This window comes from Pecten maximus, chromosome 8 (genome assembly GCF_902652985.1).
Source record: "Pecten maximus chromosome 8, xPecMax1.1, whole genome shotgun sequence".
NCBI lineage: Eukaryota > Metazoa > Mollusca > Bivalvia > Pectinida > Pectinidae > Pecten > Pecten maximus.
In genome coordinates, this window is record NC_047022.1 from 23,200,195 (window position 1) to 23,224,709 (window position 24,515).

General features: G+C 35.0%; 1 protein-coding gene across 3 annotated transcripts in view; it reads left to right on the forward strand.

The window, feature by feature from the left end:
* LOC117332829 (phosphorylase b kinase gamma catalytic chain, skeletal muscle/heart isoform-like) overlaps positions 1 to 19,715 on the forward strand; it is a 42,327-nt gene extending 22,612 nt beyond the window's left edge. For 2 of the 3 annotated variants that reach the window (XM_033891877.1, XM_033891876.1), the window contains 7 exons: positions 12,883 to 12,948; positions 13,799 to 13,871; positions 14,783 to 14,873; positions 15,394 to 15,638; positions 16,105 to 16,185; positions 16,515 to 16,559; positions 17,661 to 19,715. In XM_033891877.1, coding sequence (XP_033747768.1) covers positions 12,883 to 12,948; positions 13,799 to 13,871; positions 14,783 to 14,873; positions 15,394 to 15,638; positions 16,105 to 16,185; positions 16,515 to 16,559; positions 17,661 to 17,903 — 844 coding nt within the window. In that variant the 3' untranslated portion in view covers positions 17,904 to 19,715. Of the gene's footprint in view, positions 1 to 12,139; positions 12,745 to 12,882; positions 12,949 to 13,798; positions 13,872 to 14,782; positions 14,874 to 15,393; positions 15,639 to 16,104; positions 16,186 to 16,514; positions 16,560 to 17,660 lie in introns of those variants that run through there. The other variant, XM_033891879.1, reaches the window with a different exon arrangement.
* The last annotated feature ends 4,800 nt before the right edge of the window (positions 19,716 to 24,515 follow it).

Consider the following 24,515-nt stretch of genomic DNA (forward strand, 5'->3'; position numbering starts at 1 on the left):
TTTTTTTCCAACCCTTATTTTACAAATAAACATGTCCCTGAACATTGTTTTTGTATGTACCATAAGTGGATATCACTTTTTTGGATTTTAAGTACAGTGTGTGCATGCTTATTAGGTTGACTACTGTAACTCATATTAATGCCAAATTAAGTTATCTTTATACATTTTAATGTTTAAACATGAATCTAAATACATCTAATAATTAATAAACAAATCAATGTGTTTGATAAGTAATTTAACATGTAGATTGTTAATTGAGGCTTAAGGTATCTCAGAAGTATGATTGATTATGATGATATGTTTCATTGACATAATTACATCAAATGAAAATTCAATAATAGTTACTGCCTATATACATACAGCTATGAATTAAGGGCTGTAATTACCAGATGAAAATCAGATTCAGTATAATTTGCTCAATTAAAGGTAGAATTAAATGAGTAGGATTTAAGAGTAAATCTGATTTGAAGATAAAATTAGATATTATTGTGTAATATATTACCCATAGAATAGGTGATCTATACACTGGGAGACACGAATGTACTAGTTTTTTCATATTTTCTACTAATTCTGAAATTTTCACCAATTTTACCATAAAAGATCTAATTTAACCCAACCCAGTCCATTTTTTCAGCAACGTATCTAATTATGAATTTTCATGGCTAATTTTCGACGGTCAAAGCTAGTTCTGTGAATCATATCCAATTTAACATGACCACCGTCTAATTCTATCGAGCTATCTAGAAATCATGAACTTTACACTATTTATTTCATGACTATCTAAAAGTTTCCCCGACAGTCTAGAAATGTCCGACAGGGTCTATTTTATTCTCCACTGACGCTAATTCTGCTCCTCGAATCTAGTATTGACGGAGCAATCCAGTTTTCGTGAAAATCGCCTAATATTAAACGTCATGACGAATATTGCGAGATTCGCCTCGGGCGGTTCTGTCGCGCGGCAATACCAGCACTGCCAGCCGTAGACTACTTTACCTGGACAACAGCCATCCGTGACCATCGAGTCCCGCGGCTAGCCTCGACTTGGGAGCGCTCAGCCGTGAAGCGGTCCTACCATAATCACCTATACTTACAGACGATTCGTTCTTCCACAATTAACAATATTATCGGAAATAAATACACTACATTTAACTAAATTTCATACGTCTAATTTAAAAATTCGTATAATGACAGTAAGGTGGTATAATATATATATAAAGGAGATTTTTGCAATGAAAGTATTGGAGACGAGTTCCTTCATCTATTTATGTTAAAGTGTACCCTGAACGAAAAACGATAATCAAATGTGTTATTCTTTGTAACCACCAAAGAAGAATGTCGAAAACCGCATCAAAATCGGTTGGCCGAGTGCCGAGATATCGCACATCGAAGTACGCGATTTGCACCTGTCGATCGACTGCTAATCAGCGTATCGGTCAGTCACGCTGATTTGGAACTCTTCAGTCTATGACGTCACAGGTTGAACAGAGTGACTGGTATGGTGGCCAGTAGCATAGAGGACAGTGTGAACAGTATCAGTACAAATATGTTCGAATACGATCTGGACATGAGATTTGAGGTTGTTGAATTTGGCGAATATTGCCGACGAGAAGTCGGAATCCAACAATATAAGTTTGAGTTAAAAAAAAAAAATAATAACATAGTGAAATTGACTCTGAAAATGACCGCTTGGTTTACACAGACTGGTGTAATAATCGGTCAATCACCAATAAATGTATATTAGTTATGTGTTTACCATTTCTTACTCGTTACCAAAGAAAGCAACACAGCATCAACAAATTAAACTAAAATAATGTGCCATTTCATTCGCAAATTAATATTCAAATAAACATACCAACAATACAACAGTTCTGGATACTCTGGTTTGTGAGAAAAGACGAACACACGTACAGTAAATTCAAGCGTTATATTCTATGCAAAACCCGCTTTAGTCATGAAGGACACTTAATTTAGAAAGTAATATATTATAATCATCATGATCTACAATATACTAAATCTCTCTCCCGTATGAATACCAGTGTTAAAGTCTACAACAAACTTCTACATATACAGATTTTATCCCTTATTTTACATGTCATGGTCTCAGGGATCAAGGACGATTAAATGCTTGAGAAAGACATAATTTATATACGATCGTTGTCAGTGAAATTATATAAAAGTGATTCGCAACAATTATAATATAATTGATACTTTCTGTACAGGTATAAAGCATAGGTACTTATTAAAACCATTATTTTAGCTCCGTTTTTAATGATAAAACGCAAACAATTTATTTCATCGTGACTAATCATAATTAATACTAAAATTTATAAACTCGTAATGATTTTCGTGTATGATTTTTTTTTCCCTCCAAATTTTATGTATTTTTTTGCTTTTATTTTTTTAATTGTGTCATTATTATTAAGTGATCGAGACCCTGGTGGTTTTGCTTTCAATTCGTGTCGCAAGTCATATCTTCACTTAAAAAAGGACTTTTAAAAGATGTATAAACATGTTCGGAGAATTACGAATTCTCAAGTTTGAATTGGTTAGTATACAGCTAAACAATTACCAGGTGTGAAATTACGGTCCACAAGGTCATCACACCTGGCACTGCACCACAGGTGTCCGTGATTTCTGGTGTTCTAATCAGCACACGCCGTGAGTTCACGCGTTTGGTTTCTGTGCACTTCAAAGGAGTCCCGAAAACATGGTTTTACAGGTTGTTTGTACATAAATTGAGCTTGAATTTTATTAAGGATTGCGTTTATACTATAGGGAATACATTTTGTTGAAATCAAACACATTATTTTTGGAATTCAGTGAGTTTCGTTTTCTATACAAACGAATAAAAAATCATATCTCAAACGTTTGTCTATAGAATAATTAACCTAAATTACCTCATTCATATATGTACCCATGATGTTGAAATTTACTCTATGAATCTTGTCTGGGAGTTACTGAGCTTTCATGGACACGTTTTATCAATTGCGGACAATTACCCAAAAATCACAAATAACGGTATAATTTCTGTTTTGGCTAATAAAAAAACCCCAAAATGATCAGCATTTATTTCACATCTTGAATGAATTGCATTTTAAACTTGTGTTACTAGAAGTATTATAACCGAAATCAATACTGGTACATGTGTATGTAACAAGCCTGTCATGCCCCCATAATAAAGGCTATATGATGTAAGTCATTATAAACGGCCGGTTATTCAAATGTCATACATATGTTACAACGACCCGTTAAAATAAAAAAAATATGAATAAAGTATTTTAATATAAATGTTATATACGACCTGTTATAATAGAAAATAGGTAAGATGATACACGCTGTATTTGGCCCGTTATAATAGAAAATTAGTAAGATGTTACATGTTGTGTATGGCTCGTTATGAGAGAAAATTAGTGAGATGCTACATGTTATATATGGCACCGTTTAAAAAGAAAGTTATATGTCCCTGGTTTCGGTAGCACTTGTTATTAACTAATTCACAAATATAACTCAGAGACTTTATTCAGCACTTTCCTTTTTTTTTTTGTCTTATTCGCATTAATTACAGGCACGTGTTCACGTTTGTTTCTATATATTTCCTATATGGCGGCTCCGATCGTGTTCAACCTGTGACGTCACAGGTCAGAGGTCACCAAAACGAGGTATTCGGCTTTGGGCTTCAGGTGTGTTTTCGAGAAAAATCACAATTACTCGGAAATGGGTCGGCCGATTTTGATGCGGTTTTCTGCATTCTTGTTTATTAATCAATACCAATAACATATTAAAATGTAATTTTTCATTCAGGGTACACTTTAACATATTGAAATGAAAATTTTTCGTTCAAAATGCATCCCACAGTATTACTGTATTAACCCAAGTATTCATAAAATGAGAGGTCTAATATCTCTATGTCATACATGCAATTACTGAGGGTTTATGTCCCTGTTGTAAACCTATATTATATTACCTAGCAGGAGCTTGATTATCAAAAGGGGAACGATTAAGGAATGAGCATGAAAGGACAATGATAAGATGAAGGAGCGTGCAAACGTAGTTAGTTTGTTCTAGGCAGATATTATGTTATTGTGTGTAAATCAAATATTTTTGTTAGACATAAATTCATTTTTGTATAATTATCTGTATTCCTTTCACTTTCTCTCTTTAGTCTTCCTTTATAATTTGTCAATCGTAAAATTAATGTAAATGTCCATTGTTTGTGTCACATTGTTGTAAAAATGTTTGGAGGAGGGGGCTTTAATAAGTTGTATAACTTCTGCCCAATCCTCATGCCTACATTTGAAGCAATAAAAATATGTTTTTAAAAAAAACCCACCTATATTTGCTTGTATATTTAGGTAAATTACATTTTTACTTTATACATGATTCCAACAAGGAATATGTAAGAAAACATATTTAAATATCTTGCATTTCTATAGCAAGTTTGCCTAAATTGTCTTATTATTTAGAAACAGAACTAATGGAATCCCTATGATGTCGCACACATCGCTCGGCGACTCTCATCAGGCAGAACGTTTATCATTTGTTGACCATTCAGTGTACAGTGCACCCGCGATAATCCGGACGCCGATAGTCCGGAAAACTCGCAGTCCGGACGGAAATGCACGGGAACGGATTTCCGTAACGTTATTTGTACTCACCAGTCAGGAAATTCGGATTCCTATTCTGGAAGCCCATTTTGGGAACGGAAAGTACTTTTCATTAGTAAATTTCCCGCAATAATCCGGACGATTTTTTCACCACGAGGAGAAAAAATGTCGGAGCAAGTCACACGTGTCGACAGCTGTACACAGACTATTGCTTGACACTGTGCGTAGTCATAGTGACCGCTGCCAGGTCATAGCCCCGGGTGTTTACCTGTGTTACAAAGTGTAACTTTTGTTTTTATAACGGTACATTACTTTTTCTCTACGACCTTTTTAAACTTTACAGTATTAAAGGATTTTATAGTATAGCCTGGTCTTGCTTTTATGAACTTGACGTACAATATCTATTATAGTTATTTTACAGACGGCAACTTTTATAGGAACACATATTGCTATTTCGTAATTAGCAAGAATTTACGCACAAACATACAGTACGTGATACCATAATTAATCAATCTCAAATACATGTAATAAATTTATGATCGGTAATTAACATCATGAACACTTGTATTGGGTAAACACGGATATCGGCTTTGTAACACCGTTACGTGAAACGACGACTCATTGAAAGATGCACGTTATTAATTACATACACATTTACGTATTAAGCAGTGATCACAAGAACTGGGTTGATTACACACAAATTAGTCAATAGTCGTATGATACTTAATTAAGCGTCACATTGTTAAGTTAATACGGGTTCAATAATTATCGGACTTCTTCGGTAGTTCTCGCTGGTGTAGCGTACTTTTAGATACATAGCTTGGGGTTTCTGGTACGTAAAAATCATAAAAAAACATGGACTGATGGTAAGTTGTAAAATCCGGGTCTTTTATTTAAGGTATTTAACGTTTGTAATTTCTACTTGTTTGTGAACCTCCGGGACGTGACACATGTGTGGTGTTTGTAGGACACATATGCCCGCTATAAATAAAACAACTTTCACTTTACATGTTCTTTTAAAAACAAAGTTTATTTTTTAGCTCACCTGGACCGAAGGTCCGGTGAGCTTATGTCATGGCGCAGCGTCCGTCGTCCGTCGTCCGTCGTCCGTCCGTCCGTCCGTCCGTCCGTCAACATTTGCTTCAAATCGCTACTAGTCAAAAAGTTCATATTGGATTTTGACCAAATTTGGCCAGAAACATCCTTGGCAGAAGGGGAACAGATTTTGCATAAATGATGACTCTGACCCCCGAGGGGCCAAAGGGGCGGGGCCCAATAGGGGAAATAGGGGTAATTCCTTTAAATCGCTACTAGTCATAAAGTTATGAATGGATTTGAACCCAATTTGGTCAGAAACATCCTTGGGGGAAGGGGAACAGATTTTGCATAAATGGTGACTCTGACCCCCGAGGGGCCAAAAGGGCGGGGCCCAATAGGGGAAATAGTGGTAATTCCTTTAAATCGCTACTTGTCATAAAGTTATGAATGGATTTGAACCCAATTTGGTCAGAAACATCCTTGGGGGAAGGGGAACAGATTTTGCATAAATGGGGACTCTGACCCCCGAGGGGCCAAAAGGGCGGGGCCCAATAGCGGAAATAGTGGTAATTCCTTTAAATCGCTACTTGTCATAAAGTTATGAATGGATTTGAACCCAATTTGGTCAGAAACATCCTTGGGGAAAGGGGAACAGATTTTGCATAAATGGGGACTCTGACCCTGGAGGGGCCAAAGGGGCGGGGCCCAATAGGGGAAATAGATGAATTCCTTTAAATCGCTACTTGTCATAAAGTTATGAATGGATTTGAACCCAATTTGGTCAGAAACATCCTTGGGGGAAGGGGAACAGATTTTGCATAAATGGTGACTCTGACCCCCGAGGGGCCAAAGGGGCGGGGCCCAATAGGGGAAATAGTGGTAATTCTTTTAAATCGCTACTAGTCATAAAGTTATGAATGGATTTGAACCCAATTTGGTCAGAAACATCCTTGGGGGAAGGGGAACAGATTTTGCATAAATGGTGACTCTGACCCCAGAGGGGCCAAAGGGGCGGGGCCCAATAGCGGAAATAGTGGTAATTCTTTTAAATCGCTACTAGTCATAAAGTTATGAATGGATTTGAACCCAATTTGGTCAGAAATATCCTTGGGGGAAGAAGAACAGATTTTGAGTAAATGGTGACTCTGACCCCAAAGGGTCCAAAGGGGCGGGGCCCAAAAGGGGAAATAGAGGTAATTCCTTTAAATTACTACTAGTCATACAGATTTGAATGGATTTGAACCCAATTTGGTCAGAAACATCCTTGGGGGAAGGGGAACAGATTTTGCATAAATGGTGACTCTGACCCCCGAGGGGCCAAAAGGGCGGGGCCCAAAAGGGGAAATAGAGGTAATTCCTTTAAATCGCTACTAGTCATAAAGTTATGAATGGATTTGAACCCAATTTGGTCAGAAACACCCTTGGGGAAAGGGGAACAGATTTTGCATAAATGGTGACTCTGACCCCCGAGGACCCAATAGGTGAAATAGAGGTAATTCCTTTAAATCGCTACTTGTCATAAAGTGATGAATGCATGTTCTAAAAGCAATTCTTGAGGTCTTTCAGACCTTAGAGAGTCTGGACTTCATTAATCTGAAAGCAGTTTGAATTACCACACTATAACCATATATAGCATTAAATATTGTTAGAGATTAACAAATAAAACAAAGTGAATATGAACATTATTTTGACATTTGGCCTAATCCAACAGGTGAGCGATGCAGGCCCCATGGGCCTCTTGTTACTTTCTACAAAAGAAATCAAAAATCATATCAGAAACATAAGTATATTTATTGTTAAAAAGTCTGACAATTAGACGTGTTTATGAAGAGTGTAGGACAAAAGCCCCCCCGGACATTAGCCCCCCCCCCCCCCCCCCCCCCCCCCGGACATTAGCCCCCCCCCCCCCCCGGACATTAGCCCCTAGGACAAAAGCCCCTCCGGACGAAAGCCCCCCCGGACATTAGCCCCCCCGGACAGTAAGCTGAAAATTTCAGGAAACTCTCCATGATGAACATATTGTTACTGCATGATTACACAATTTTTGACTTCCTAATTAATATACTGCAAATATTGATAATCAAAGAAATGCCTACAAAACGATAAACATTTGATCCCTATTTGCAGTGTCTCAAATTATAATATAATAAGTACCTATAGTAACCAAACATGTTGCTCTGCGTTGTAATAAGAAAAGTTTAATTTTAGGAATGATTAAATTCAAAGAAACAATGAAGCCATTAATGATATATTTCTTTCCAGGAGAACACTACATCAATGAAAAACCTACCAAACACCTGTGTAACAGCTTATTGTTTATGTAACAGTTCAAGTAGTTGTTGTTGGAACCGGTTGTTTACATTGCCGAAGCCACTGATGACATATGTTATGTATATGCAGCAATTAGAAATCATAAAAAAATAAATATATATTTTTTTTATGAAGGAGCTTTTGCCGAAGCCACTGATGACATATGTATATGTAGCAATTAAAAATCATTAAAAAAATCAATATCATTTTTTTTATGAAGGGGCTTTTGTCCACTTTTTGATTAGTGTGAAGGGGCTTTTGTCCTAGGGGCTAATGTCCGGGGGGTCTTTTGTCCGTACCTCGTTTATGAAACGTCCCGGATTGTATGTAATCAAGGGAGATAACTCATACACGACAATTTTTTTGACCTGGTAGACGAAATTCGGCAGTCCGGAAAACTCGTAATCCGGACGGTTTGGACTGGGAACGAAGGTGTTCGGATTATCGAGGGTCCACTGTACATCACAAGTTTGAATACAAACGTTTGTTTCACGGTATCGGAGACATATGACATATCTGACGGTATTATAAAGATGAACGTGTTTTTGATAATATCAATATAATTGTGCATGTACATTTTTGTATGTGTATATGTATTTAGTGAAAATATTCTATTGTTCTGTGTAGGGGGGGGGGGGGGGGGGGGGGGGGGGGGATCATATGTATAAATATGTGTAGGTTATTTTCGAATCCCATGAGATCCAAATTGTACATAATATGTATATATCTAACCCGTACTCCACTTTGTGTTTGTATTTCTGTTATATATACCAATACAGCTGACCCGCTAAATCTGGACGCCGATAGTCCGTAAAACTCACAATCCCGACGGAAATGTCGGGGAACGAATTTCCGTAACGTTATATTTGTACTCACAAGTCCGGAAGTTCTGATTCCGAATCCGGAGCTCCATATCGGAAACGAAATGTTAGTTAAGTAAAATTCCAGCAGTAATCCGGACGTTTTTCTCATCACATAGATAAAAAGTCTGAGTTGGTCACCCGTGTCGACAGGTGAACAGGTAGTAGATCGCGGTCGCTTGACACACAGAGTAGTCATAGCAACCGCTGCGAGATCTTAGCCCCCGGCATTAACCCGTACAATTTAGTTTTTGTAGCGGTACCTTGGTTTTCTATAGAGCGATCGAATCAATTAAAGGATTATAGACCGGTCTTGTTTTGTTTAAAATGTTTATTCAATTCAATCCTTACGACTTATAAGCATGCTGAAAATGACAGAATACAATTCTTTATCTTCACTATTTTTAAAATGCAATTTAACGAAAGATAGACAGCATCAATATACAATGTAATGACGATACAGATGTTATGACATTTCTGAGCGGTAATATCGAATGAATGAGTGGTGTGTGGAGTATACAATAGTGTAGTCATATTGCAAACATAGAAACTGATAAGAGTGAAAACAAAAACAGCTAATTCAGGCGATATCTAGAACGTGCTGTAAAACACAATTTCAAATTCTCTGATATCAATATATGTTATTCCGAAGTTAGCACGTACGAATCCATAAAGCTATATAGGATTATCACTGATCATATATAAGGAAAGAATATCTTTAATAACACGAAACGTTTTATCAAATTTCAAATTCTTTATTGACTTTAGGCCATACGGCCCATAAGTACATATTATAAACATATTATTATTATCAGGTGTTTTTCACAAATTGAATTAAAAACATCGGCTTGGAACGACGACGCTTTGCTGATAATACTACTGATAAACCGTAAGGTTTAAAGTAATAAATGAATTGAATTGAATTGAAAGATTTTATTATATAACACAGTTGTTTTCTTTATGTCAAACGTAAGACATGATAGTTCAACACATCTTTTTTTTTTTTTTTTACAAATCTTCTATTTCATGTTTGATTCATAATGACTATACTGGTCACACTATACACAACAAAATATGCACAGAGAAGTCGGTTTCAACATGTTACATGAAATGCATACATATTATACCCTCGGCGTATTTATAAATGTATGGATAATAAAAAACAGTTCAATATTCAGTAAGAAACATCTATAGAATATCGGAGACACTATATAGGATTTATAGTTCAGTTGTTTTTCTATATCTCATCAGAGACTTGTATATCACAAGTCTCTAATCTCATCGATGTGATACATACAGTTTCAAATTTTCTTATTAGTAAGCTTGTATATATTAGAGCTCGGATAGTGTAACCCATTGCTAATTACAATATTCCTCTATATTTAACCAGGGACGTATATAGTGGATATATAGGTCTCTGATGCAGGCATCTGTTCCAAAGAAGATGTACTTAGAGGTTCGGCAAATAACAAAAATGTTGATACCCGACAATAAACGTAAAAGATAACGTTTGTACCTTCGAAGTCTTATATTGTAGGACTAATATACTTGTCTTGTTAAATACAGAACCAGCTTATAGTTCATCCCAAAAAGGGGGCGGGGATTTACCTGTGCTCTCGCCTAAGGTAGGAAGCCAACCAGCAGGTTCAATTTAGAAATGCCCCAGGCCTTGTAATCAACAACTGTCCAGGTGTCCTTGTGAAGTGGATGACAAGAGGTTTTCGATACAATATTCTTTCATTTATTAATACAATACAATACAAAATATTTTATTAACGTGTCACGTGTCAATATTACAGATATATAAAATACAGTAGAAGTCATAAAAACTTTACAAGTTGCATTAAAATTATATTCACATCCAGACTTATGAGACACAATATAGTAAAAAGTTCTGTTAAATATAGGTAAAACAGGATCTTCTGCGATACATCAGATAGAGTGAAGAAGCTAAAATAGGCTGAAGATCATCACTTGTCATAAGATAATGAAATTGTTCATATGGGTTTAATTCTAAAAAGTTTGGACAATAATTGCTTGCTTCACTAAATAAAATTCGCCTAATATCTGAATAAAACTCACAGTCAATTAAAAAATGGCGCTCGTCTTCTACTAATCCTGACTGACATAAAATACATTTCCTCTCATGTAATGCTAAGGGAGGACGAGAATACCGGCCTGTCTCTATTTTCAATTTCAAATTACCACAACGGAACTTGGCTAACGTTTGCCTATGCTTAAAATTTACAACAGTATATATATATGATTCTGGGGTAAAAACAGATTTAAACGTACGGTAAGTACGCAACTTAATCGTTTATTGATACAAAATTTGCCTCAATTGAATAACAATAAATATGTAATAGTCGTATTGTGAATGTAATACTTTTATTTTTTCAGGTGTCTTATGATATTGATGTACATGCAGCACATTTAATGAAAATTTAACTGGAACAATCTGCAAAAAAAGTGAATGTATCGTATGTGATATCAGAAATATAGATATACATCATGTGATATACATAATGTATGTATCTTATCGTGTATGTATCGCATATTTATAGCTTGAACACTTAATTCGAGTTGGTACCGACACCGTATAGGTGATTATGGTAGGACCGCTTCACGGCTGAGCGCTCCCAAGTCGAGGCTAGCCGCGGGACTCGATGGTCACGGATGGCTGCTGTCCAGGTAAAGTAGTCTACGGCTGGCAGTGCTGGTATTGCCGCGTGACAGAACCGCCCGAGGCGAATCTCGCAATATTCGTCATGACGTTTAATATTAGGCGATTTTCACGAAAACTGGATTGCTCCGTCAATACTAGATTCGAGGAGCAGAATTAGCGTCAGTGGAGAAAAAATAGATCCTGTCGGACATTTCTAGACTGTCGGGGAAACTTTTAGATAGTCATGAAATAAATAGTGTAAAGTTCATGATTTCTAGATAGCTCGATAGAATTAGACGGTGGTCATGTTAAATTGGATATGATTCACAGAACTAGCTTTGACCGTCGAAAATTAGCCATGAAAATTCATAATTAGATACGATGCTGAAAAAATGGACTGGGTTGGGTTAAATTAGATCTTTTTTGGAAAAATTGGTGAAAATTTCAGAATTAGTAGAAAATATGAAAAAACTAGTACATTCGTGTCTCCCAGTGATACCGAAGTTAATGCTGGCAGATTTACTCTGCCTCCTAGGCTAATGTATGTACACAACACCCACAGCCAAATTTCTCACTGACCAGTGGCCAGGGCTATTCATAGTGAGTGGTGGGCATTCAAAGCTGACCAATGACCTATTATGTCCTACAGTTTGATGGTGTAAAATCATGCTAGGTTATGTAATCTGCCTGCAGGTGTTTGACACTTTACTGTAATTACACCCCATGTGTATACATACTTACATGTATACTCATCTCATGGCCGACCATATGTCAGGATCATCTACATTAAGGCCAGCTTTCCAGAAGGTCAAGCAGATTTAATGTCTTTTGCTAAATATATTGTACATGGAAATCTACTATAGCTTTAACCAGCAGACCAGAAAATTCCCGTTCCAGACAATTTCATGAAAATACAACTATCGGTAGAGACATGTTATGTGAGCCTGTTTTACCAAGGAGATGTTTAGTATATAGGCTCCCAGCTGAGATAGAATTTGAACCATGTGCAAAAAATTGAAAGTTATCGAATTTCAAATGTTAAAAAACAGATCATAATTTGTCATCATATTGGATTATATTATAAAGGATTGTTTTGAAACATTTTATACAAGTTAAAAATGACCGTGTTGAGTGACCATTGTGAAGGGAAAGTGGTAGAAAGGATCGAACAGTTACCTGTAAAGTTTGGTTTAACCAGAGTGCTCAGAAATTACAGAGAATTTATAAACAAAACGAGGAACCGTAGTGGATCTACAAGTAACAGGAGGTAATTAACTTGATAAAGCAATATATGTGCCTGAGTTAATATTATGGTAGTATATATTGCCATCTACAGAACATTGGAATATCTATAAACTAAAATCAGTGCATGGGTTTATATCTGTATGTATTGTTTTTGTTACAGATGTAAACAGGGAGAATTATTTGACTACCTCACTCAAGTTGTAACATTATCAGAGAAGAGGACAAGGTAATTATATATAACTCAACCAGAGAACAATTCTTATACAGTGTGTATTGTACCTTATAAATCACAGGGGCTTGACACAATTTTATTGAACTTAAATGAAGTATTTAATTACTGTAAATCACTTATATTTTTGCGTGGAATTTATTTTCGCGTTAATTCGCGAGGAGAGTCAAACGCGAATTCAAATCCCTCGCGAATATTTATATCAGAATGACAAGAATAAGTGGCATCCAGGCCATTTTGAATATACCGTAACCTTTAGATGGTGAACAGATATCGCCGTTAAAGTAATAATAGAATGATAAATTATATACTTATATCAGAGTGTAATTTCATATCACAAAACACTATATATGAACGGGCGCGAAAGCTTTATTCACATTGAAAACAACTCACTTTACTCTCCACAGGGAAATATCGCCGACCTGTTAACGTCATTCGCGAATATAAAGTCATTTTGAGATCAGAATTCGCGAAATTATGTATTCACGAATAAGTCGAATGAGGTGATTGCGCGAAATCAAGGACTCGCGAAATATAAGTGATTTACAGTATAAGCCCATGGTCTGACTGAGTATTTCCCTGTATTGACAATTATAAGTGATTTTAGGGTCAAACTCTTGATGATAAATATTTCATTCTAGGTTATAGGAATGTGTCAAGCCCCTGTGTTTATAATAAAAACAGTTATGAATGCAGATATGTATTGTCTCTATATAAAAAAATCAAGTATATGACCAGAACCACTTGAAATGTTATGTGTTATTGTGTGAAATTTCAGATTTAGAGTTCATGCATGTTAATCTTAACTTCTCTGCATCTCTCATATTTTTGCTCTTATTTTTTTCAGAATTGTGATGAGACAGTTATTAGAAGCAGTAGATTTTGTACACAAAAAAAATATTGTACATCGAGATTTAAAAGTAAGTACTAACATCCAACACATTTTTGGGGGAGTGGGCATTGGGTGGAGGTATGCATTTGCAAATTTTCTGTCGAGTCAGTATGATTGAACTGTATATGTTTATATAATAAACCAGGAATTTCTTGAAACTAATGTGATATTTAGATAGGTATCATGGAGTACAATCAGAAATTGACATCTGTCATCTAAATTTATTCCTAAGACATATGCATGACAGCTGGGAACCATGGACATGTAAATTCAGTTTGACTGTTGAATGAGTTGGTCTGTGTGTTGGAGGTGAGAATGGGTGTACTCATGTCTTCATGTCACAGTGACATTGTGTGTACACATGGTGGTAATAGGGTGTTAGACTATATATACCCAGGTGTTTCTTTGTTCCTCTGTAAACTAGACTACTGATTAAATGTTAGGGATTAGCGATAAAAAATCAGAAATTTTATTACAGCAAGGGTACCCCATTATACAATATGTCTAGAATTTCTCAACTTTTTGAAGATCATCATATATTCTGTATAAATCAGGAATATGCGAAACTTTCATGCACATTTTATTGGAGACTGAATATTTCATCTCTGAAAAAATGTACTGGTAAATATATTATAGTGTTTCATTCAATTGTACATTGTAATTTTTGTATTTTCATTTTATTTGATAACATTTTTTCTTTAATAAAAAATGCTTCATTTTTCAAATTAAATAAATGACTAATGTTTCCAAAAGCAAAGTACATATGAGCTTAAATTATGAAAATAGACAAAGAAAAGACACGTCTGTAAGGTGTAAATTATCAGAAGAGATGATGCTAGATTGATTTACAGAAGAGATAATTATAAATTGATTTACAGAAGAGTTGATATATATGGAAGATAATCATGTCCTGTATAATATATAATTATTGTGTTTCAGCCTGAAAATATATTACTAGATGATGATATGAACTTAAAGCTGTCAGACTTTGGCTTTGCCACAGTCCTGAGTCCCAAGGAAGAATTAACAGGTAAGTCTTATGTCATCCGTATTTGGTGATTAAAGGGAAGTAATCCATCATCAGAAATGACTCCTGGAAAAATGGCACTGAATTATATTAATGATTGGCAGTATCATATAAGATAAAAACTATTGGCTTGTGTTAATGTATCATTAGGTTTCAGAAAGTTCTTACTATGTATATAAGTATAAGTGGAATTAATTTGAACAAAGGACAATCTCTAAAACTTTGAAATATCAGTGATAAATCCAGTCAAATCTGACAATATAAACTACGGTATGTATGTTAGTATCTCTGATCTAGGCCATTTGAAACAATACCAATCCATCAAGTTGATTCTTGTTTCAAGGTCAAACCAATTGGAATATGATTAATGAAAATGGCCTTTAATATATTTTAAGGTTAAATCATTTGGAATATGATCAAGGAAAATAGCCTTTAATGTCTTTATAGTGATCATAATTTTAGCAGTATTGTATTCATAAAAATATTCTTGTATTTATGTTTTTTATACTTTTCTGATTCCCAGAGCTCTGTGGCACACCAGGGTACTTAGCCCCCGAGGTGCTGGCGGTGTCTATGTACGACGATGTGCCCGGGTATGGCCAGCCCGTGGATATGTGGGCTGTGGGAGTTATCATGTACACCCTTTTATGTGGTGCCCCACCTTTCTGGCACCGTAAACAGATGCAGATGCTGAGGATGATAATGCAAGCTAACTACCAGTTTGGAAGCCCGGAGTGGGATGACATCAGTCAGGCCCCCAAAGATCTGGTGTGTACTCAAAGACCCTGTAGTATTGACTTACAAAATATAGAGTTTATGTTGGTTTGGCTTTCGATGTTAAAAAAGGTTCTGTCTGATGATGTTTCTCTGCATTATGATATTTGTATCCAGATATATAGCTATCAGTATCTAAAAGTTAACCCCTGTGATGAAGTGATTTTAGCTAATGGTTATGTATTAAGAATTAATTACAATGCACCAGTTATATGCAGTACATACATGAATTCTTGAAAGTTTAAAACTTATTCTTGAGAAATATAATCTATAAATCTCTGAAGACCACAAGCAATTGTGGTTAAATTTCATGTGTGAATTTATAAACGGTGATAAAAACGACTTACACACTGTTCACATATCATTGATCTTGAGATTAAGTTACTGTGTTGAGAAAGATCTAAACTATAGAAAATGTTTGGTTTGATTTAATTGAATACATTGTATTTTATACTTTAAGATTGCCTCCTTACTGGTGATAGACCCGGCGAAGCGATTAACTGCCTCTGAGGCTCTGCAGCACCCGTTCTTCAAACGCGATGTAAGTATATAGCAACTTAACTAAGACATCACACAAATGGAACAATATACAGTGTCTAATAAATAGGAAATCCAATCATTATAAATCAGAAACAATACAAAATGTTCTTCTCAAAAAATGCCTCCATTCACTTTTACTTTGTAACACTGGATACTTTATTTAAATCTATAAAAACAACTTTATTCAGTAGTGAAATGTTGGTGTATTTGATAGAAGCAGAATCAAACTTGTATTGAAATTTGCCATAGCGATTCAAACAAAATGGGAATGAAACATGTTTTTCCCTAAAATATGTATGTAGTTGTGTTCATTATTTAATTTGTTTGTAGCAGGTGAAACCTGTAGTGAAATTCCAAGCAAAGAAAAAGTTTAAGGTTAGTATAATACCGCTATTATTCTGGATAGCATGACCTCCAATTAGACTCCCATAAGTTGTTCATTGAGGTAGCTCCCAGCTACTACATGTAGATTCTGTCTCATCCTTGCTGTTCACGGCGAGTTAAACCCACCATCCAAGCACATTTTGTATAATTATACCACCCGCAACGAAGTTAGTGGGGTATACTGGAATCAGGTTATCCGTCCGTCCGTCCGTCCGTCTGTAGACACAACAATGTACCGGCCACTCCTCCTTAAACTACTGAGGGAATTTCATAGAAACTTAATGGCAATAACCCTTATACATTGTAGATGTGCATAACCAATATCATGTTGTTATTTTGTGGTTACCATGGTAACCAGGTCACTATACTTCGTTTTTTGGGTGAGTGGGAATTTTGTCCAGTCAACTCCTCATAAACCTGTGAACTGCTTCAAGTCAAACTACACAGGAGTGATAGGGACCATGTGTAAATGTGCATGCATGATATTTCTCTACAGAATTTTTGGTTTCCATGGTTACCACGTTTCAATACCCATATTCTTGTGGAAAACTTTGTCAAGACAATTCAGACAACTCCTGTATAGCTATCAACCGATTTCATTTGAAACACACAGGAATGTTAGGGACTCATAATGTGTACATATGCATGCAGGTTTCTTCCCCACAAATTTAGGTTGCCGTTGTAACCCATTCACTAAAAACAGGTTTTTGTTGGGAAATCTTCACCAGAGGGCGGTGGAGGGGCGGGGGATATGAGTTGGCCCTCTGGACGACAGTTCTAGTTTTGTTCAGTTATACAGTAGACACAAAGGCAATTGAGGCTTATAAATATTTATTGGCATTTGCCTCTTAGTCTTTAAAAATTTGAAATTTCTTCTTAAATGATTTTAAACATTCAATTTGATGGTTTCTAGTCTGATGAGTAAATTATTACTATGGCTATGTTATGTTGATTTAGTCCTCAAATAAAAACTTTATTTAAAATTGCTATATTCTTCTTCCAATTCTGAGTAAATAATACAACTGTAGTAGGAATCTGTTTTGCCTCTATCATACTTAACTAATCATTCATTGTATAAAATCTTATTTTCAGGCTGCTGTGATCTGTGTCAACTTCTTCTTCCGCATGAGGTTTTTTAAGAACAACCCTCCTCCTATCTCTGGTGAGGTGATCAGCAAAAATCCATATAGTGTCAAAAACGTTCGAAAACTCATCGATGGATGTGCATTCAAAATGTACGGACACTGGGTAAAGAAAGTGGACAATCAGAACAGAGCAGCGCTGTTTGAACACGCCCCGCGCAGCGACTGGAAAGAGGATTATCAAAACTCTTGATTACACTGATTTATAGTCTGCAAATTACTGCAGCTTCTTAGCCGGTCATATGCCCTCAGTGCTTAGACATAAGACTGGAAAACCAGTGCTCTCTGAAGGGATAAACCTTGGAGGAGAATGACACTACACAGATAAAAAGTGCAGAATAAAATCATGTTGCCAAATTAATTATATGGAAAGTGAAAGTAGACTCCTTTGACAGCATGAAAGTGGTTATTACCCAGCTTTTTCAACTCACCAAACCAAATGTGATATATTTGATGTTTTTTTCTCATTTTGATGTTCAGGAATTAACCAGTCCCATTAATTATGGTTCATGTCTATATTCTTGCATGGTTAAATAGACTATTTTTAAATTATTTTACATATTTTATCAGGTTTCGATTGTGTTGCTTGAAGTAAGTGACATTAGCCCATAGATATGATGTGCTCATTTCTCCGAGTATATACGATTTATTTATGAGTTTAACTGTGTTTTTTTTTAATTTTCATTAATTTTATTTCATGCTTGTTAAGTTTAAATTTAGAAACGGCCTGTGTCTAAAATGCAGTACCCACTACCAGATTTACTGATAAAAAATACATTTTTTGCTTTGCCTTTGTTACCATCGTGACACATACCGATAGGTCAGTGCTTACATGCATGTTAGGTCATTATTTACCCAGGTAGTAACTTACCATGGTAATAAGTATTAGTGCTGGCGGGTAGATATCCCAGGTCGTTACCTTGGTGACGGAGTGCCATTGTTTCCATCTCATATGAACATTGTCGTCATATGTGGCATGTCATCTTATCTAATGTGTTAGATATCTCGGTGAACTTCCTTGAGATTAGTTTTCAATGATTTAGTCTTCCTTGCCTTTAGAAAATTGATTAACCGGTGAAGCACAGTAACATACACTATTGTTTTAAATGTCTGGGTCAATAACTCATTCCATTATATCATTGTGGCCCAGCCGATTGCATCGTGTCATTTTATCAATATCCTTTGTGTAGTTTTCTGAGATATGTTTGTTTTATCTCAGAATTCAGCCTTCCCTACAAAATCTATCAAATCATTTCTGCTGAGAAAGGAATTTTTGGATCAGAAAACAGGTTTTCAGGGGCCTGTTCGTTTATGCGGACAAACCAGTTCGTCAGTTTTTAAATGTAATATTTCAAATATATATCTAGACGGACCTGAAAATGTTAATACAGGCCTTGGAAGTCTTTGTAAAGGCTCGTCTGAAAACAATATAAAATCACCAGGTTCGTCTTTATTTAATAAACCAACAACACCGGCTCATGCTTCTCCATTCAGACCGCAAAAACGAAAATGGCCTATGTCTCCACATCGTGCATGAAAAAAAAAAAAATGATGAAAAGTACTGAAGCTCAAATTATTGTTATAGAAAAAATACTGTAATACAAAATGAAAAAAATATGAAGCATTAATTTATTAATACAAATTTTTAATTGTGATTTTAGAAGAAAATATGAATCTATAGTATCCAAAACTTTTCTCGCTAAACATACATAAGAAATAAAAATTTCATTAAGAAATTATTCAAATCAAATCAATAGATCATATAAATTATTTTAATTCCTTCCTGGAACTAGTATAAACTGATACTATTATACAGCTCTAAGCCTCTAGTGATTTTGGATAGCACAGGGTCGGACACTATACGTGTTGTAAATGATGGATGTAAGTGTTATGTGTTGTTACCGCTAGCTTTGTGTGTACGAATGTCATTCATGTTGCTGTGTTCTCCAAAAAATCAAGAGATTTTAAAAAGCTTCTGTTGACAAAAATAAATTTTTGAAATACTTGTAATTTTTCTGTTTTTATTTTTGATTGATGCCTCCTGTGGATTGCCTAACTGACGATACAGATACTTGACGATTTGTACATATACTAGCAATTATTAAACTGCATTTAATGGCCATTCCATTCCAAAATTTTTCACCACTCGAGTTGTGTCTACTGGTAATAACAATTAAGGGCGAAATTTAGAAATAAGACTTAATTGACTGATTTGATTAAATGCACAGTACATTCCACTTAATTGGGTAACGCTTAATAGGGTATTTTGTTTATTGGGGTAAAATTTCAAAAACCAAAACCATTTTCTCTTGAATCATGTTAAAAAAATTGTTTAATTGGGTTGGAAAGGACGTATTTTTCGGCTATTACTTAAATTGGTGGATTCAAATTATAGAAACATTGACAATGTATATAAATGAATATATTCACAACCACGTAGAAAACAGTAATAGGAACAGCCATAAACACAGTCATCCAGCAGAATGTTTTCAGAAAAGTTTAGTATACTGCTGAAATATGAATGATTACAGCATGTAGTGGACTGGATTTGTTTTAATAGGCTATATATATATCTGGGCTCCAAAGAATAAAGACGAAAGATTTATAACAAATGAAGTCGGATCTAGTCAGGACCCAGGAAATGTTAGTAATAGTGTTGTTTCTGGGTTAAGACTTATAGACCACAGATATAGCAAGAAAATTCATGTAATTTTTATGGCTCTTTAATTTCTGAACAGCCCATATACCGTCATACCTGTCAAGTTTCCCCGTATTGGACTGAAGACTCCCGAATATTTAATACAAAAATCAAATTCTCCAGTTTGAAATTAATGACCCTGCATGGGTACCAAATTTTATTAAATTCTCCAGTTTTCTCCCGCTTGGCCGAAGTACCTTGGATCACTGACGCAGCAACATGACGTGCATCAATTTGACGCTTCAAATTCTGACTAAAACTAGTGTGTATATAAGTCTTAAAATGTTGTCCAATATACAGACTCAACAAAGGGCATATTAGCTATGGTCAGTGACACTAATTGACCGCTTAGGGTTAATAAAAGAGTCGGTCAACTGTGACGAACCCCGACTGTCACCAAATTGGGTCTTGGGTGAAGTTTCCAATAATCAACATACCTGTAGTAAAATAAGCTATTTGCAACGTAGATTTTTCCAAAGAAGTTATACAAACCCGCAAACTAGCCATATTTGCCAACAAATCAGTATATTTTTTATTGATTTAAGAATGTTGGCAAAGAACTGCAGTCAGACTCTCAAAAAAACGGCACCGTGCGGTTGATGGCAGCCATGATTCACTACTGTCAAATTGCCCATTACAAACCCATTAAAAAGCCATTACATATGTTGGGATTACTTTTGTACACCTTTAATGGCCCCTAAAGTAATGGCCAAACCCATTACAAACCCATTAAAGTTTTCACTAAGTAATTGCCATTACAATGTAATAGGGCCATCAATAATTAGTTTTCAATGTAATGGGCATCAAACCTTATGGTGTAATGGTTATTAAACGTTTTGGTGTAATGTAATGGCCATTAGGTTTGGAGCAAAACCATTTTTGTAATGCCCATTAACGGTGTCATTACTTTCTGAAGTGTACTCTGTAATGGCCATTACATTTCGTCAGAAAAGGTGTAATGGCCATTAAAGGTGTACAAAACTAATAGACCCATTACAAGAAAATACGCTTTAATGGCCATAATTTTTACAAATATAATGACCATTACTTTTAAAGTACAAAAACTGTTCAGAGATCAACATAATTGTAATGGCCATTACGTTTTTTACAAACAAAAGTGTAATGGCCATTATATATATACAGGTATACAAAATTAATGGACCTACATGTGACCATTACATGAGACGCATTCAGAAAATTTAGAAAATGCATTTTACCACTTATTTTCATCAAAGTTCATCATGAACTGCATGTATCACTATGCATGTTTGACAATATCCTTGTACTTGTAGTCCTTCCATTAAAAATTGCATTCAAATTGATCCATCATTTGTTTCAAATTTATAACTGCTTCAAAAATGGGTATTGTACACAATCATGTGGACCCAAAATCCTTTTAATATTCTTCAGATACATGTAAGAGTGATTTATGTTCATTATTGCATTAATTCTCAATGTACATATGATGTGTGTTTGTACAATTTAGATAAATAGGCAATACAATTTAAGAAATGGCAAAGCTGTTTGAATATAATGTACACTATGTAAATTTAGGTCACATGCATGGTGATTGGTTTTAAGTTAATTCTTACCTATAAACAGGTTGACATACTTCCAGAGTTGAATAAATCATTTCCTGGTAGTCTTGTATTAATCATGAACCAGGTATTAAAGATAAATACTTCCCTTCATTTGTAAAATAACATGTTGTTCATCTGTGTGAGAAAAGCCTCATGGCTGCCATGTATTGGAACTCTCCTGCTTGAAGTTATTGGGCGGGAAAAATTTGGCGGGAAAATTTGGCGGGAAATTTGAAGTTTTCTTATTGTAAAGGGGTTTAGTAAGCCTGTACAGTTTCCTTATTCTTCTTTAAAGCTAACAACAAAATTGTAATATAGACATGGAATTAAACAATAACAATATAATAAAAAATAAGATACTGAAATAATACATTAATTTAAGGCCAACAATTCATGGTAGTATATTGAATATTGTCATAATTATGTATTACAATATGATGTGATGATATTTGTAACAATTGTAATGGCCATTACATGAAAAAAATGTTACTTATGAGGAATTGCACATCAGAATAAAAAAATGTAATGGCATTACATAAAGGCACCATTCAGTAATGGCTATTGCATTATGACCATAATTTGTTATGGTCTTTAAATGGAAAATGTAATGGACATTAAATGAAGGTACCAATAAGTAATGGCCATTACATTGTGACCCTAATTTGTTATGGCCATTAAATGGAAAATGTAATGGGCATTACATGAAGGTACCAATAAGTAATGGCCATTGCATTGTGATCATAATTTGTTGTGGGCATTAAATGGAAAATGTTATGGGAGTACATAAAATCCACAGTTAGTAATAGCCATAACATTATGATGACTCCACTCTAATGGCCATTACAAACAGAATAAAGGCCATTAAAAAAAATACAAAACATGAAGTAATGGCCATTATTTTGTTAATGACCATTACAAAGAAAATATTAATAGGAAAGTAATTGAAATTTAGAAAAATAATGCCCATTACATTACTTAAATCCAGGTTTGTCCCAAAAAAGGAAACGAGAAATAATGGCCAATTTTAATGCAAACAGTGTTTTTAATGGGTTTGTAATGGGTTTGTAATAGATTTGTAATGACTTTGCTGGGCAGTAGTGATTGTTGTGATGAATATTCTAAAAATGGATCCGGAATATAATAACTCAGCTGCATTTACTTGTTATCAAATTGAATACTATTAATCAATTAATTTGTGGGTTTTTTTTGTTTATGAATGCAATATATTTAGTAAAAATGTTGTTGTGCGCAATCTCCAGTCCTCAAACTGGAGATCTCCTGTTTGTCAACATTTGATCCTTGACAGGTATGTACTGTATATACATTTTTACTACGGTAACATGTCACAATGTTGGAAAGTTGAAGAATAAGTACTATAATAATTACCAAAACATTTCATCATTATCTTATATAAGTTGCCTTTGCAATCATAACCCATTAATCTGGTGAGATCTCAACATTTTATGAGTGTTTTACCCTTCACTTAATTGTGTGCCCTCCTGCAACAGGATCTGTGCTTCTGTCTTCAGCCACCGAAACCATTTGTTCCCACCAATAAAAAAACAAGAGTCGTCATCCTCGGCTTTCGAGAGACTAAGAAGAATAGGGTAGTATTACACTAGGTAATCCTCCATTCCAAAAAGCATAGGCCTAGCTGCAATAATGTAGCTCTGGACAACCAACATTTTTTGACAGTTGGCCATCCTACCCGAGAGAAGTACATGGTATACGACTGTATATTCGTTCTAGCATAGGCCTGCCACAGAAAGTTAACAACATGGCCGACATGATTATTCCAACTGTACCATTTTACAATGCATTTCTGTCTGTGTGAAAGCAATTCAATGTTACAGAGTAATTGAGACCTAACGTGGATATTTGTATAATTTATCTACAAATCAAGTAGAAGTCAGAGAATACATAACTATCTATTAATTCATTTTCCAACTATTACAAACAAGTTACATGAACTTTATATTGATCTTAGCCTGTATGGAAGCACATGATTTTATCAGAGCCTATGTATTTGTATAAGCATGCCTATAACCTCTTTACTCCCACCTTCCTTACACAGACATTTGATTATAGCCAGACAGTTGATACCTTAATACCTTTGACGGACATATTGACTTATCTCAATATAACTGGGTTGGAATGAATAAAGGGTCTAGTTAAAACAAGAACACAATTAATCATACGACAGTTTATTTTGGAATTTAAACATGATTTATACATAAATACTTTAACATATTTTTTACTATCACAGGTATTCTTTTAGCACTTGAGACTTCATATACATATAACATGACTATTTATCTTCCTCATAATATCTCACACTATATACATGTATAACATGACTATATTTATCTTCCTCATAATATCTCGCACCACATACATGTATAACATGACTATTTATCATCATCATAAAATCTCGCACCATATACATATACATATATAACATTATATAAATAGTGCCCTTGTCTGAGGGGAATATGGAGGATTGTTTCCCCGAGGGAATATTATCTTC